At 35.0% G+C, this 15,755-nt stretch overlaps 2 protein-coding genes across 2 annotated transcripts in view; one reads left to right on the top strand and one right to left on the bottom strand.

Moving 5' to 3' along the window:
- The window catches only part of LOC139137567 (protein ELYS-like), a 71,513-nt gene that overhangs the window by 36,692 nt on the left and 19,066 nt on the right, over positions 1-15,755 (top strand). The gene's annotated exons all lie outside the window — the stretch shown is intronic.
- LOC139137566 (vasorin-like) lies at positions 2,606-12,934 on the bottom strand. Its single transcript, XM_070705735.1, has 2 exons — positions 12,741-12,934; positions 2,606-6,818 (listed from the first exon to the last, which is right to left on the bottom strand). The coding sequence occupies exon 2, from the start codon at positions 6,569-6,571 to the stop codon at positions 5,519-5,521; it is 1,053 nt and encodes a 350-aa protein (XP_070561836.1). The 5' UTR covers positions 6,572-6,818; positions 12,741-12,934; the 3' UTR covers positions 2,606-5,518.

The following is a 15,755-nucleotide window of genomic DNA, read 5'->3' as shown; positions in this document are numbered from 1 at the left end:
TAGTTCTTGAAAAAAACAGACAAACATCTCTGATAGTTGTAAATTGATAACTTTATTATTTTCGTTTCTTCATTTGTAAGTTCTCTATTCGATATATTGCACTGGAAATTTTCAAATATGTTAACCCTTTGAGCACCAAAGTCTATTTTTGTCCCCTACATAAAATAAACCCCTGTCAATTTTTCTCAGATTTTTGCCGAAATTTTGAGAAAAAAATGGAGCCAGTGAAATGTGATGTCCATTTGGTACAAAATTATCATAAAATTACAGAAAAATTCATAAAAATTGGTAAAATTTTGCACTAAAGTTTTGGTGGGAGAAAATTACAGCGTTCAAAGGGTTTTAAAGATAAAGGTAATGGCTATTATCATAGTCCTCTTATGTTTGTATGAGTTTTAAAAAAAGATTTTTTCGAAAAGAAACAGTGAGACAAAAACATACAAATAACAAGAATTCCTATGTCAATCGACTAAACTTTAACATGTAAACTGATCAACTGTACAGTGTTTTAATACCCGCTCTGACCAACACATTATTTATGGTACAAAGCTTTGGTTTTCCTTTACCAAGCTAGACCTGTATGAAGAACAGCAGGGATGACACTGACAGGGTGAAATTGAATTATGTTATATTTTTCACTGATTTCAGCAGTGTAAATCAGTGTTCAAAAAATATCTGTAATTATCCACTGATTGTGTGTTTTTACAATGTAAAACTTTTTACAATGTAAAACATTGCAATCCCGGGCTTACCCTAAGGGCATTTCACACTGTAAGATACACAACACCAAAGACACTGTTACAAAGAATTTACTGTTACAAAGAATTTACCTCTAACAATTTAGACTGCATAGAGTCCTCACAGCAAGTCTGCTACAGTGTATATATGAGTTGAAACTTCATACTATATGAAAGTGGAGTCTAACTCTCCATTGTCGTAGTCATCATTGATTGTAAAATCATCTCTGAAACTGCCTTCAGATGTCCAACAGCTCGGAAATTTAATTGGTTGGTTTCTTGAATTTTTCACTAGCACTCCAACAAAATTTTATTTTAATCCTAGGTTGAATTTTTTTGGAATTTTCTTCATTTTGGCGATAAGTTTTCTATAACCACCACTTCGATTGACTAAAATTTGAGTTTTATTTACCCCTGCAATACATTTGCAATTTTGGGTGTTTTTTGGATATATCAAAAGTTATCGTCTCTCAAACTACTCAACCAAATGTGATGTGCACTGTGCAGGCATGGCCTCATCCAGATTTGTTCAAATCAATGTCACAACTTTGAATTTACATTTTCAACTGCTAAAGTAGTCCCTTATCAAAATCTACATTTAAAGTTGCTTTCAAATTTATATTTGTGCAGTATTTTCTGTAAAATATTAGAATTAGAGGACGTGTGAATTATCACAATGGAATTGTATTGCCCGTTGGGTAACTTTTTTCCAGTTATGTATCCCTTAACACCATCAATAATTAACATGTGAAATTGTGTAAGCTAGCTGTGTAGAGGATCATTTTTACATTATTACTCAATAAATAAAGAGCAGTAGTTGGTTAAATCAACCATATTCAAAAGCAAGCAAATACTTTTCACTTCATTTGCCAATATCAGTTGCAAATTTATGTGTTAGTTGAAAAAGATTAGTTGTTCAAACTAAGCCAATAATACTGATATTGAAAACTGCTGAATTAGCCTTGGAGATTTTGTAATGTAGACTACAAAATATTAATTTTGAAGATGATAGAACACTGTGTATGGGTTGTGTGATGGTTATATTCTTCAAAATTACAATTGTCCATCTTGTTTTTTATCTTGGCCCCTGTGTAAAGCTCTCTAAATTCCAATGAGAAAGATTAACGATGCGTTGCATGAGGGAAAGATGGCCTTTACATAGCATGCTATGAAGAATGGCCCTCAAAATTGGAAACTCTCCATGCGTGGAAATAAAATTGTCTGTACTCTGATGCTCAAAAGTTACAGTCAGCAGGAATCTCAGTTCAAGCAGGAATGAGTGGGCTCGTAATTTCACTGCAGAATAAAGAGATAGTTTGAGCATGGCTGTTACCATAGAGATGTTATAGTATCAAAGTGAATAAAAATGTAAATGATGGACAGCAGGTCTCTGTTAGAAGAGATGCTAACCTCTGTGTGGATAGTTTTCATCGCAAATAACATGGAAATGGTTCTCATCATCAGAATTGATGTCGTGTTTATCAAGTAGTGCTGCATCAAAAACCTACTGATACGTTATGCATTTAATGTGAGTCCCTATCTCGCTCAAAGACTCGATGAGTTGAATTTAGGCACTTTATACACGCTAATGGAATGCAACCGAATCATTAGGTCTTGCATCCTCAGGCAATACCGACTCCGGTTTTCAAATTCTGTTTTAGGGAAGAGGTCATTTTCAAATGGGTTGCACCTCGGTAGGTATTCACAGAATACCTCTAACCCTGGAGGGACAGGCTGTAAAGCAGTAAGCAGTTTTGAAAGAGCTTACATGCATAATGATGCCACGGAAAACTGCGCTGTTTAGTACATCATCAGTAAACTGTTTTGTAGTCTTTTGATTTAATCCGGATACTTTTCTGCTGTTATACAGTGCATTCACAATATTTTTGAATATTCATATCAACTGAGGCTTTTTAGAAAGGTGAAGTCACTAAATGTGGTCACAAGGTCCATACTCTCCTTGAAAGTCTTTGAGAAAAATCCTTAAAAAGAAATGAAATTGTGTCCTTGAAAGTATAAGAAAAGTGATAAGCTATTCATGATTTTCAAAAATCAAAAAAAGATCAGCCATGGTATTTGAAAATGATATGGAAAAATGATATATTTCAAAAATGGTGCTTTAAAAAATGGCATTTTGGGCCTCAAAAAATTCCTTGAAAATTTTCTCGAAAATAGTTGAAAAAGAAAGTACATGAATTTTAATGACCCTGAGTGTATGTACCCTGGTGTCAATTTCTACTCATGCTGGTGTCTGGAAAACTACTATCACTGGGCACAATAACAATTATGAATGTTTAAATCAGCTGAGACATTTCTAAAAGATACAATCACCAAGTCTTGTCTCAGGGTCTGTACACTCCTGGAGAGTCTGTGAAAGCTAGTCTGTAAAAGCTCTGAATTTTAAAGTCTCTAACAGTCCAAATGATCACACTATAATGGTCTCTTCAATGTATAATTTTATCAAGGTATTGTGATTAAAAAAAAATTACCGAGATAGGTAGAAGGAAACTAATGTTGTGATATGGAAGATGCTTTCAAAACAATGGGAGTAACTATTACGCATAAATTACACCTTGAATAAAAATTTGTTGGTAAGTACCTTTCCCATAGAACTCATTTGCATTTTAGCACACACTTCTTCAATGTAGAAATGTTGAGGATTAGAATTTGTCACAAGAGGGCGCTATTCAAGTTTCCGTTCAATAGATTTCAACAGGAAGAGACACTTTCATGTTTCATGAAGACAGTAAATATTTATTTACTTTTGCAACAAAGTGACAATGGATTACAAAAGTCTGTTCTTAAACCATGAGTGTTGAGAACATTTGTTTTGGTGAAACAACAATCACGAAATGGTAACAATTTGTGAATTGTAGATTTTAAGGTAGCAGTATTGTCGTTATAAAATTGCAAATCTTTGAAGAGTACCACCTTACAGTAACAGTCTTGGTAGAAAGACATGGTACATTATCTTTGCACTGAAACATCCAGCTGAATAAAGGACAAATCTTGTCCAGTCAAGATTATACCGTATGCCTTTGTCTGCAATCTTGATGCTCTTTGACCTTTGGAAACTGAAAGGACATGACACGGAAGTTGTGGAAATTCTGTTTGATTCAGAAAAAGTTTTGCATACTATGTGAATTCCACCTGTCAGTTTTTACAAGAAGAGACATATCAATAATTTTACAGTTTACTATTAATACATTGTTATCATTTTAATCTAAATTTTCAGTTATAACTACTATGCAAATTTCAAAACACTCCAATAAATATATCACATTCCATCACAATAAATGTCTTATGATATACTCTTTGTTCCTTTCCATCATCATATAAATTATTTTTATTATCAGCTGCATAGAGGAATCTCATTGTACAGAAAATCATCTTTGATTCTTTTACAGATATATGTGAAACTCATATTTGTACTTCTTGAGAATGTAATTTTTAAAATTATTTGCAATATAGATAACATTTGTCAAACTTTTGTCAACAAAAAAATTTTCGAAAAGTAGTAATATTATGTTTAACCAAAGATAAGATTTGCATGGTAAAAGGGCAGTTTTGTTGACAGTTCATAATTTAGGTCATGTAACAGTATGTGGATTCTATCAAACTTCATATCAACTAGTATCTTATTCTTCAGGGCCCACTTACATGAATTTAAAGTTAAATATCAGTTTGCTTATCTTGTCATCCTAAAGTTGTGTTTGTGTGCCATTGTTAAACAAATTGAACAATTATATTGTTGAACATGTTTGACCTGAGCATCAAGCTTGTCTTTCTACTGTGTCACAACTCTGAAATAAGACCTGATTGATGTGTGAACGGCAATGGCAATGCCATTATATCTGCTGCCGATGCATTTCTTAAAATTTTACCACAGTTGGTAATGATTGAACCAGTTCTATATAGTAGCACAAATAATTTGGTATTTGGCTGACTCATAGTCAGTAACATTGATCACTTCATGAAAAAAGCTGCTAACAAGTACAGGTATATCTTTGTAGACCATGTTGTTAATGTGACTTTATGAAAGCGAAATGTTCTAACCAATCAACTGCGTAGACAAAAACCTGTAATGCTACTAATAATAATATCCCCATCTTCAGAAATTGGTTGGAACTGTGATAATCCCATTGTCTCAATGTTCATTTGACCAGCAACAATGCCAAGTTCAAGTAAAAGTTCATCTTTTTCTTGTGATTGTCATATACAGAACTCCTATAGAGAGACTCAGAACCTCTATACAATACAGGCAGGCATGGATTTTGAGATACAAAGTGACTTTTCAAGGCTGATGGTCAGCTTGAAGTGTCTTCACAAGCTATTTTTCAGTTCTCCAAGTCTAATATGCAGATTCCATTCACCATTCCCCCCATTTTACAATACACAGGTCCAGCCTGACACATGAACACAGCATAGGAAGGGCCAACCATTTTGATCAAAGGGTTGATACAAATCAACAAAATTTTAGCCTTCCACCCCTTCTGCAGGTGTAATAGCTTTACCTTACCATTGCAAACAGAAATCTATTTTCTTTTGATATCCTACCTTTTAAACCAATGCTTCCACTGTGAGGAGTTGTAGTATGGTAGTATGACAGTATTTTAACAAAAGAAAGAAATCATAACAGATATTTTAAAAAGATCTGCCTTGGAGAGTCCATGGATAATGAGCTCATACACATGTTTGAGCAACAGTTTTAATCTTTCACTTTCGAGACGTGTACTACCTTTATTTGTTCAAAAGTATAATTTCATTGATATCTGTTATTATTACGGCCCTGTTTCAGCAATACCATTATATCTCTGTGGTTCAAAGAGGTTATCTTGCTGTTGCGAGAGTAGAGCATTTGATGCTGAGCTAGTTTTACTGATGCTGTTTAGCTTCTCCATGTACCGGATTCCGACCTTCTGGTCTGTGAAACTTCCATTTTCATCCTGGAAGTAGGAATTTTCCGATAGAACAAATTGCATATTAATCATTGCCTTGAACCAGTTCTGCGTGTAGCCCATGGTCTTTGCCACCTCAGCAATGGCATCCAAGCTGTCGGCACTGAGTTCCAGATATTCTAAACTGTCCATGCCATCAAAGATGATGTCAGGGAGTTTTTTGATCGGATTATAACTGATATCTAATCTGCGAAGGTTCTGTAGCGAGTGAAAGACATTTTTGTCAACAAATATTATTGCATTTCTCTGTAACGACAGAGTTATAAGTTCATCCATATCACTTAACATGCTGTCATGTAAGCTGTAAATTTCATTTGAACTCAGATCCAGTGTCTCTAACATCAACAGTGTATTCGTGCTCTTCGTAAATATGTTTAGTTTGTTGTCATGGAGACGAAGCTCTGTAAGGCTTGGGAGGTGTATAAAAGTATCACCATCGATGGAGTCGATCACATTTCCAGACAAGTCCAGCAAAAGAAGATTGTCTAGCCCCGTGAAACAGTATGCCTCAATTTGTCTGATATTGTTATAGCTGAGGTCCAGAATTTCCATGCTGAGTTCCGGTCGGTGGCGACTTTGTGGAATGCTTCTGATTTTGTTCCAGCTAAGATCTAGTACAATGATCTGCTCATAGTTTTGTAGCCCGCTGAAGCTGTCAATTTCATTGTCTCGAAGGTACAGGTGTGTCGTGTTGTCTGGTAGTGGTGATGGAATGTTGGTGAGACCCTGACTTGTGCAGTCAACGATCACAGCGTCAATAGTTGTGTTACAAGAACACCGCACTGGACACACAGAGTTTACTCCAGTGATAGCCCAACACAGAAAAACAACTATAGAGGGCAGTGTTCGTCTGGCAGCCAGCAATAATTTCCCCATTCTGACACATGTATTGTTAATCCAGTTTAAGTAACAGTTCCCTATACATCTTTGAATCTCACTGGTCCATCCATCTTGGAACTTCGAATTTCATTGGTCCATCCATCTTGGAACTTTAAATCTCATTGGTCAATCCCTACCAAAGCAGGTGTTCTCCAAATTTCACTGCAAAGGTTTTTGCAAAGAATGGTGTACTCACATCCACACTGTATGGTCCAGCCTGTGACATTTTGTCTCCATGATGATTCTGCAATGCAACAAACAAAATAACAGTGATCAAAAAATCCCTATAGCTTCTGTGATGTACATTAGCCTTCACTTTAAAGACAACTGTACCGGTATTTATCCAAGTTGTGTTTGAAATTTCTTCTCAACCCAGCAACTAATCTAATATAAGTATCAGCTGATTCACATTATAGCACAGTGTAGACTTTAGCATTTACGGTACGACTGACACAAATAATTGATTACTTGTTGGATTGGTTTTGGATATTGAACATATTTCCATACCTATGGCATCACTCCTGTACACACAACATAAAGTTTACCTGATAATTATGTTTTGGGCAATGGGCTGAATGAAATACCAGATAGAGGAACTAAGTTGTTGGCAACTTACATATGTATTTTCAAATTACTATTGCAAGAGAATGTGTGCAGTTATGGCAAAATAACTACTGTAAATTGAGACGCGCAGAAACAAAACAGTATGTTTGATATATTAGTAACTTTGATAGAGGTTGTTTTCCATTTCATTATGAGATCTCAGGTCTGGTTATAAAGAATGGTATACTGCAGTATTATTTGCCCAATAGTCATAAAAGCCCCACAGAACACATCAGTTTTGTATAAATGAATCTGAGATAACTTTCAGGGCAATAAAAATACTGATTAATGTCTCATTTTAAATGTGCTTTATTGTTGTACATCATAGTTTCCAAATTCGCTCTTTTTTCTGAAATATGAAACAAGTTTAAAACTTTTGCTCAAACCTTCCTCAGGGAAGCTTTATTCTGTTTTAAAATATAGAATAAAAATCAGAGATTGCCATGTAAACTTTTGGATAAGTAGGGAAACAAATTACCTAAATTTACCAGTATGTGACATTCAAACTGATCATTACATCCTCTGCTAGCTTTGTCAAGATAATCTAAATATTTGATTTTTGCAAATACACCGTGAAAACTTCATTTGCTTTCCAAGTTTCAAAATTCATATGTATGTAAGTAGCAGATTACCAAAGTATTGTAAAAATTTAAGGGACTGAAAACTGTCTCTAATTTGGTTCTACATCAAATCATTGGCATATTTTTATTGCTTGACCAAAAGTAATTGAGATGAATTATTTATAATTTACCAATGCTTGAAATATTATAAAGTCTTCATTTATGAATGACACATTGCATAGCATTTTTGGCAAATTGTAATGATAACAACTTATTAAGAGTGATAAATATTCATAAATCACAAATTGTATGTACATAGTGTATATTGATGTTGTGAAAATGTAAATTGTATGTTTGTACTGTTTCTGAAATTTGAAACCTGTTGTTTCAAGTTAGTACTCCAACTTCAATCATGTTAATGTTGTGTAATTGTGAAAATGCCAGGTGTATTTTTGTAATGTTCTGAAACTTGAAACTTCTTGACATTCAATCCCGTGGTTTCAAGCACCTATTCCAGGTTCAATGACTGCAACTGTTTCTCTTCTGAATAACCTTGAAGGTTGACACCAGCTGAAGTAGGTCACAGTGTTTCCCCAACTGTACAATGGTTGCAGCCCTGTGGTGTCATGCATGCTCTACACTAATTTAATAGGGTACTTTCTTTCTCATCCTCCCCATTTCCAATGAATGGCTGTGTGGTTGTTTTACTACAGTTCCATATATCTTTCTTTCACGACTTTGGCTGTCGTGTGTACTGTTACTTTGTTCATAATCTTGCTTTGGTGTACTGTGCTTGTCCAATACTGTAACACTGTAATACGACTTCAACCTATGGTTGCTATTTATCAGCTTTCACTGGCTTTAGAAAACTGTGATCAACATTGACACTGTATATGTACTATTGTACAGGTAGTAGAATAGAAATGTAAGTTTTGAAGTTTAAAGTAAATGGCTAGTATGGTCACTGGAAGGCAATGACAGTGTTGTAGCTTTTAAACCAGTCATTCATCATTTATGATCAAGAATTTCCTCCATCATCAGTTCAAGTAGCAGAAGAGTTATGACATGATTATCGGTCAATATAGCACAGAGGTATGGACTTTACCTTCTGTAGCGGATCTTAGGAAATACTTGTTACTGCTTTACAAATCACCAGAAGTTAACAATTCTTGCTGAACTTCTTGGAGCAGAAATCCAACTTTTGATAGTCCACCACATACACACTACTGCATGGATTTCCAATTTCATGCCCCAGGACATTTGTAGAAACAGTCATATGCCTATGTCTCTGTGTTAATTAATAGTTCTTCCACTGCGCAGGCAGTATCAGCAATTTTGTACAATACAGGTCATATCAAGTGACTCCGTGTTAATTGTTACCCACGGCAACTTGGTATCCATGGAAACAGCAGTGGAGGAGTTACTCATGCTGTTTACTCTGCTCTCGTATGCATTGAAGAAAGTAAAGTGTGGGGTTCTTTTCATATGTGGGTTGTTGAAAAAAAGAAGAGGGTTGAATACAATGACAGGATTGCTGTCTTCTCTTACAAGTAGAATAAGCTTCAGGGACTTGACAGATATCCAGTCTTTCAGATTTTACAATTCTTTGACGGTATATTCTTTACATAGTATCATTTTAAATTTGTGGAGAAAATGAGGTGCTCAGTTTTCAGTAAATATAGAAAATTTACTTTTTCTTTGTGGAGTTGACATAGTGACAGTAGCCATTTTGAATTTCAAATATGAAGAGTTTGTTTCAAATGCGTACATGGTATTTACTGTCCTCCTTTCTTGTTCAGAATCTCAGCCATCTTAGCAACTCAATATCGTTACAATGATCAGCTTTTTGTTTGGCAAACAGAGGAATGGGCATTATTGTACACAGTTTTGTAGTGAATATGTCTGTTTGTGGAATTCCCTTTCCACACATGTTTTGCTACATTCCCCTAAAACTCACACAACCTCATTTCCCACATTTACGCAGCTATACAATGTTAATTTGGTTTTCAAATAAAATGTAGACAGCACAGCCATCATCTTTTGTCAAAGTTTTGGTATATTCACTTTGAAGTGAAAAATCTTAACCTTGTTGCTTTGCATACATGTATGTGACACAATTCTATTAAAAATCCAGTTGTTTTCAGTGAGTACCTGAACTTCATCATAGTAAAATTGGGATGTAAAAGTCAAAGGCTCAAATTATGAACAGGTGGCTGTGATCCTGGACACTGATAAAATTGTATTTCTGGATCCCGATATTGAAAGGAGAGCAAAACCCTGACATGGTCAGAATGAACAATGTAAGCACTCTCTTACCGATTGTGGAAGGACCAAGAGTTCAACCCAGACGTTAAACAAAGTAGTCGTTGAGAAACGCAATATTGAATTAAAAGGGTGAAAATTTGAACTTAAAATGACGCCTGCATTTAGCCATTATATCTATTAAACCCACCTGTAGATGAAATTTCACATGGTTTTGTCATCGGATGTAACCATGAACAATGTTGGCTCATTCCTATTGTCGATAACATTCCAGGCTGCAAATAGTTCAGGTTGAACACAGGTAGATATTTACTGAAGCCAGTGCAAACACAATGTGTACACAAAACCCATTAATAGCCAGCGTAGAAAACCCATGGCTTATTGAGATCACTTCATACATAAGACACTGTGAAACGAGACCGAGCATGACACAGTTGGTTTACCGGAAACAGTAACCAACAAATACTGCCATCACATCCGACTATTAAAGCCCATTTGATCGGTGAAATGCCATTTTATTGGTGTTAAAAGGGGGTTCTTTTGTAAGAGTTGTTCATGTAATCCATCATGTCGGTATTTAACAAAAATGACAACTCTTTCAGAGTTGCCAAATAGTACTGCCCGTTACTTGCTCATGAATATATGCCTCAAGCATAATATGTATTCTAGGGAGTATTCCCGATATTTCAAGTTTTGATATAAGGGTCATCTAAACAACTCTGAATTTTTCCTTTTGGCTTTTTTGTTTTTGTTTTTTGACATTCCAACATAATACATTTGTCTCTTGTCCTTTCTATTGATTTCAATTTTAAAAGTCAGAAATTGGAATTCAGTTGCCAGTGATTCTGTGCCAGGTGAAATTAAGATATTCATACAGAATTTATGTATAATGTAATTCTACTTTCACAAAAAGAAATTTGTCATCTCCCCCCCCCCCCCCAAAAAAAAAAAAAGATTGTGAGATGACAATTGTCAGAAAAATTTTTACCAGTGTTTTTTTAATTTTACAAAAAATGAACCACAACAGTAAAAAAAAATATAATCATCATGAACGACTGTTTTGGGAAATAAAATTGAGAATTTACATCACAGAAAATGAAGCCTTGTCCTGAAAAGGCTGAGCGGGGACGTATCATTATCAGGGAATAGTTGAAGTAGACATACATAGACTGTAATCCAGCAACTCAAGTATTTGCAAAATCAATAAAGCCACAATGGCACCTCTGTATTATGTTCTGCAGTTGTCAGCTTGTACCCGTAAATCATTTACGCAAATTTAAAATCTGTATGTTCATGGAGAGGTCATCATTTTTATGTGAAATATGTGCCAGTGTGCAATTACAGGTTGCTATGCAGCTGTAACTGTCTGTACATGGTTCAAGCTTTGATCCTAAGTATAAAATAATATCATAGTTTTGTACATATGGATATGTGACAATATTTATAGATGGGGCCCTTGTGAGTGTAGACTTGACATAATCCAGCCTACTGAGTGAGACAAAACGTAAAACATTTGGTGGGATAATCTTTCACGTTTACGAGATAAAAACCGCAGACTACTTTCACTATACTTGTATAACTTCATAGGTATCCAGATGAGATTAGCGGTCACAGAGTTACTCTACCAAGTAAATAAAGAAGTAGAATTGTTTAATATATCTTCAACTGTCTATGGCTGGATTGGTTTTCCACAGCTTGGGCTCAAGCTTGTCAGTGAAATTACCGATCATTGTTAGATGTTAGCAGATTTGCTTTTCCAAGGAAGTAGAAAAGCAGCACAAAGGAATGCCAGTCTCTTATTATGCTTCCATGATGAAGTTTTTTCCAGGTGAAGAGATAATATTTAGACAGGTTGAAACATGCACTGAGAAAATACAATTTACTTTTCAGCCTTGTGTAAAAGACACTTCAAACCAAGAACAGCTAAACTTTAAAGTAGTAGAAGGTGACCTCATTCAACCTTTAAAAATGAGAATTTTTTTTATGGAGACCAAAAGTGACTTTGATTCACTGTCGTTACTCTGCAGATTGTGTTAACTCTTCGTTGAAAAACTTTTAAAATCCACAGCTACATTGTTTTGTTATCTCACTTTTACTGTCTTGTTTATTCAGCATATGAAGCCAGACATCCCATCCTATTTTGTATACATTGTTCTGACCAAACCATTGAGTGTGCCAAGATTTCACCGTGGACTGGATGTACCGGTGTAATGGTGTGGTACAAAGAATGCTATATATCATGATTGCTACAGCGAAAGTTTGCAAAGATGTTGTAGTGTGTTCAATTACCAAACTTATGTGTTTGGTAATTGGTAGATCAGTAAACCAGTTCTGTGAACAATATATTCAAGAAATGGTATTGTTGATTTTTGGTGGTAGAGTATTAGTTTAAAATATTCTGTTCATTATGTAAACTTTCTTCTCTTCAGTCTATTTTGTGCACTGTTTGACCTTAAGTGTTACATTCACAATGAGCTATGTGGTTTTATGACTCTGACCGTTGTGCCAGCCAGATTTTTAACATTTTGACGCCATAGATCAATATAGAATTTCTTGAAAGTTCCCAGCACCCTGAATACGTAAAATTGTCTTCAAATCAGAAAAAAACATCTCTGTAGTCTGTGATACTGAAAGTGCCTCAGAGGGTTGAACAACCCTGACCTTGTGCGGTTTTGTTCCTCATATGATCACGCAGTCTCTCAACACCATAGACTCTGAAGTTGTTTGTGTTTCAAACTCACCCTACTTTGCTCCTGGAAGTCAACCTTCTTTCTGAATGTTCCAAATGGGAATACCTAGCCTCAGTAGTTTGTGTCCAGCTGTTGACAACCCAGAGTTTGGAAAAACAGCTTGTAGTGTGTGGGTCCTACAGTGTTTATATTACGACAAACCTTATCGTTTTATTGGCTGTTTATCCATCATCCAGGATGTGACTGACTAAAGCATTTTATTGTGTATAGTGACCGGGGACATAAAAAAGGTCACACGCTGCCGCACATAGCTTGCTCTCCGTAAAGCATCGATGCTAATAGCCTGGAATCTTTTTAGTCTTTTTTGTAGTTTTGGCTGCAAACACTCTATAGAGATTTAAAAAACGTCTACTGGTGTATGGCTGATGCAATGATTTTAAGTAATTCTTAAAATGACTTAAAGAGTTTATTAGTGAGGTAGGTGGACGGCACATAGTCAGTGATCTCCTTGAAGGAAATGATAGTATGTTCTCTAAGCTGGGGTGTCAACCCTGTCATCTTATATCCCTGCATGTAGATCCATCCATCATATTGACAACAATGAGATAAAATAACTCTTGGTTGTTAAGGGGTTAAACTGCCATCACTTCATCACTAAAATTCTACAGTTATTATAAAGACACAGTGACCTCAATCTGTCTGGAGTGATTTCTGTGAACTGTGAACACACAGATAAAGTGCTTTAAATTTACAAACTTGTATTTATCAAAACTAACAAGTTTGTTCATTTGTTAAGTTTAGTTAATTTGTGTACGATGTATTTATTTGTTTGTTTGTTTGTTTATGTATATTTGTCTTTGTTAGATATGTGTTTCCGTTTTAATCCAGAAACACTTTTGAAAGTTACAATGTCATCTTTTTTGTAGAAGTTTAGTTACAAGCTAAGTTCAGGCTAACTATAACTAGTACAACAGTTCTGAAGGATTCAGAAGCGTTTAAATTTTCTTTGAAAATCTTGTTTTGTAAAAGAGGTGCTTTGAACAATTTTTGAATACGCATGAAGGATAGTCCCTGGCAAAAAAAAACACTGCTTAGCCAGGGAACATGTTGCAAAAGTATATATACAAATGGCAGAGACATTGATATATTTTGTTTCAAAATTTTACTTTCATCTTACATCCAGATCATTTTCATGGCAATATTTACCCTGGTGTGTTGTGACCTTTCCAAATCTGAAGCGTATGACCATGCCAAGATAGCTTTTGAGGTTGTACAACCATACACGGTCATAGATGTCAATAGGATACATTCAAATATTGTATTAGGGATATATTCAAATATTGTATTAGACCTGTTGAAACTTTTATGCGCAAATATTTTTGTGAGTTATAATTTACAAGTTGCACCTGTATGACCAGCCATTTAAGATGCCATATTTTATGTTGATGTTCTGTCAATGTTGTCAATAATTATGACAAGACGTTTTGCGTTGTTTACAGTTGGTTATCAGAGGTTATTACAGGTTATCAGAGTTGTCATGGTTCCAGTGGGGTGTGTTAAGTGGCAGATTAATGAGTTGTGATAACGGAACAGTACTGTCAAATCTGTAACGAGCCTTGAATCGTGTCACTCATGAAAACTTACCATCACTTAGAGATGTGAGTACAACAAACAAACAAACAAGTGAACGAAAGTAAACATCCTTCCGTCCAGTTCATGACAATTGTATTTGAGAATGCTAACCTAACCAATTACAAATACATTGAGAATGTTTAACCTGTACCATTGCATGCTAAGTACAGTACCGTCAACCATCCATAGATATTGTGTGTTTGTACCAATGAAGGGGGATGTTGTATGACCTCAGTTTGATGTGGGTCACCCCTCGTCCTGGTGTATTTGTACAGCAAACATTAATTGAATCATCCTTAGCAACAAGCACACAGCATCTTTCTAAAGAATGTGTACAAACTAAAATGTTTCCAGACAAACCTGACACACTTTTAAGGTCAATCCTGTTAAGGGGAAAAATTCAAACATCTAAAAAAATAAAATTAATGTTTGAAATTTGTGTTCATTTGAACACAGTGGAATTTACATTTTCAACGCATGTGTCTGAATTGCTGTGAACAGATTTTTAAGCGTAAACGATGAAGAAGTACGTACCTGTTTCTAAGTCGGTGTCTAAAATTTCAATAATTCACATATCTACAGTGTAAATTTTAGTGTTCAAAGGCCTCCAACAAAGCCAGAAATACACAAAAATGAAAATTTTACAACACTAAGAAAGTTCCTGAAGAAATAGAAGAATATGATGCCATTCACTGTACACTTGTCACCATATTTTATTTCATCCAAAAATATTATATTGATCTTACGTAGAGTGATAGTCATGATTCTGCAGTTTTTTTAACCTATCACTTATCCCATTAGTTTTGTGCAATGAGAAGTGTACCGTGTTGTTAGAATTCAAAACACACGTTGTGCTATTACTCCAGTTTGATTTATAGATTGTAGTTTTAAATTTCTGCCAATAAAACAGTCAGCTACATAATTTAATCAAAACATTTTCTGATGACAGAAGTTGCCATAGTAACTGCCTTCGTTTTTAAAATGCTGCAGATAGAGTGTAATTGATGAATTGTAATTCAAACCCAAAGGTCCATTTCAATACAATGGAATGAAAGAAACCAGCATTGCATTTGGAAGAAGGGGATGTATTAAAATACATGTTTCTTTCAAAAAAAATTTGCATTGAAATCTCTCATTTCACACATCAGTGAAAGACAAAATTTATACCATTTATGAATTAACAATTCAACATGAAGTGAGATGAATAGGGGAATTAGGTTTACTTATCCACTAGACTAGGCAATTCATCAAAATAATTGTAAATTGAACAGCACTCTGAAAATGTCAAAACGTTGATGGCCTTTACATGCTATGTTATTGTAGAACCCAGCATGTCCTCATTTTATCTAGGAGACCATAAAATTGATCAAGAAAGAGCCACGCAAAGAAATCAACCCAGCTTCCGATATAAATTACTGAAGTCAAACACTCATG

This window comes from Ptychodera flava, chromosome 7, assembly GCF_041260155.1.
Source record: "Ptychodera flava strain L36383 chromosome 7, AS_Pfla_20210202, whole genome shotgun sequence".
Lineage (NCBI taxonomy): Eukaryota > Metazoa > Hemichordata > Enteropneusta > Ptychoderidae > Ptychodera > Ptychodera flava.
This window is presented reverse-complemented; position numbering and strand designations above follow the sequence as displayed.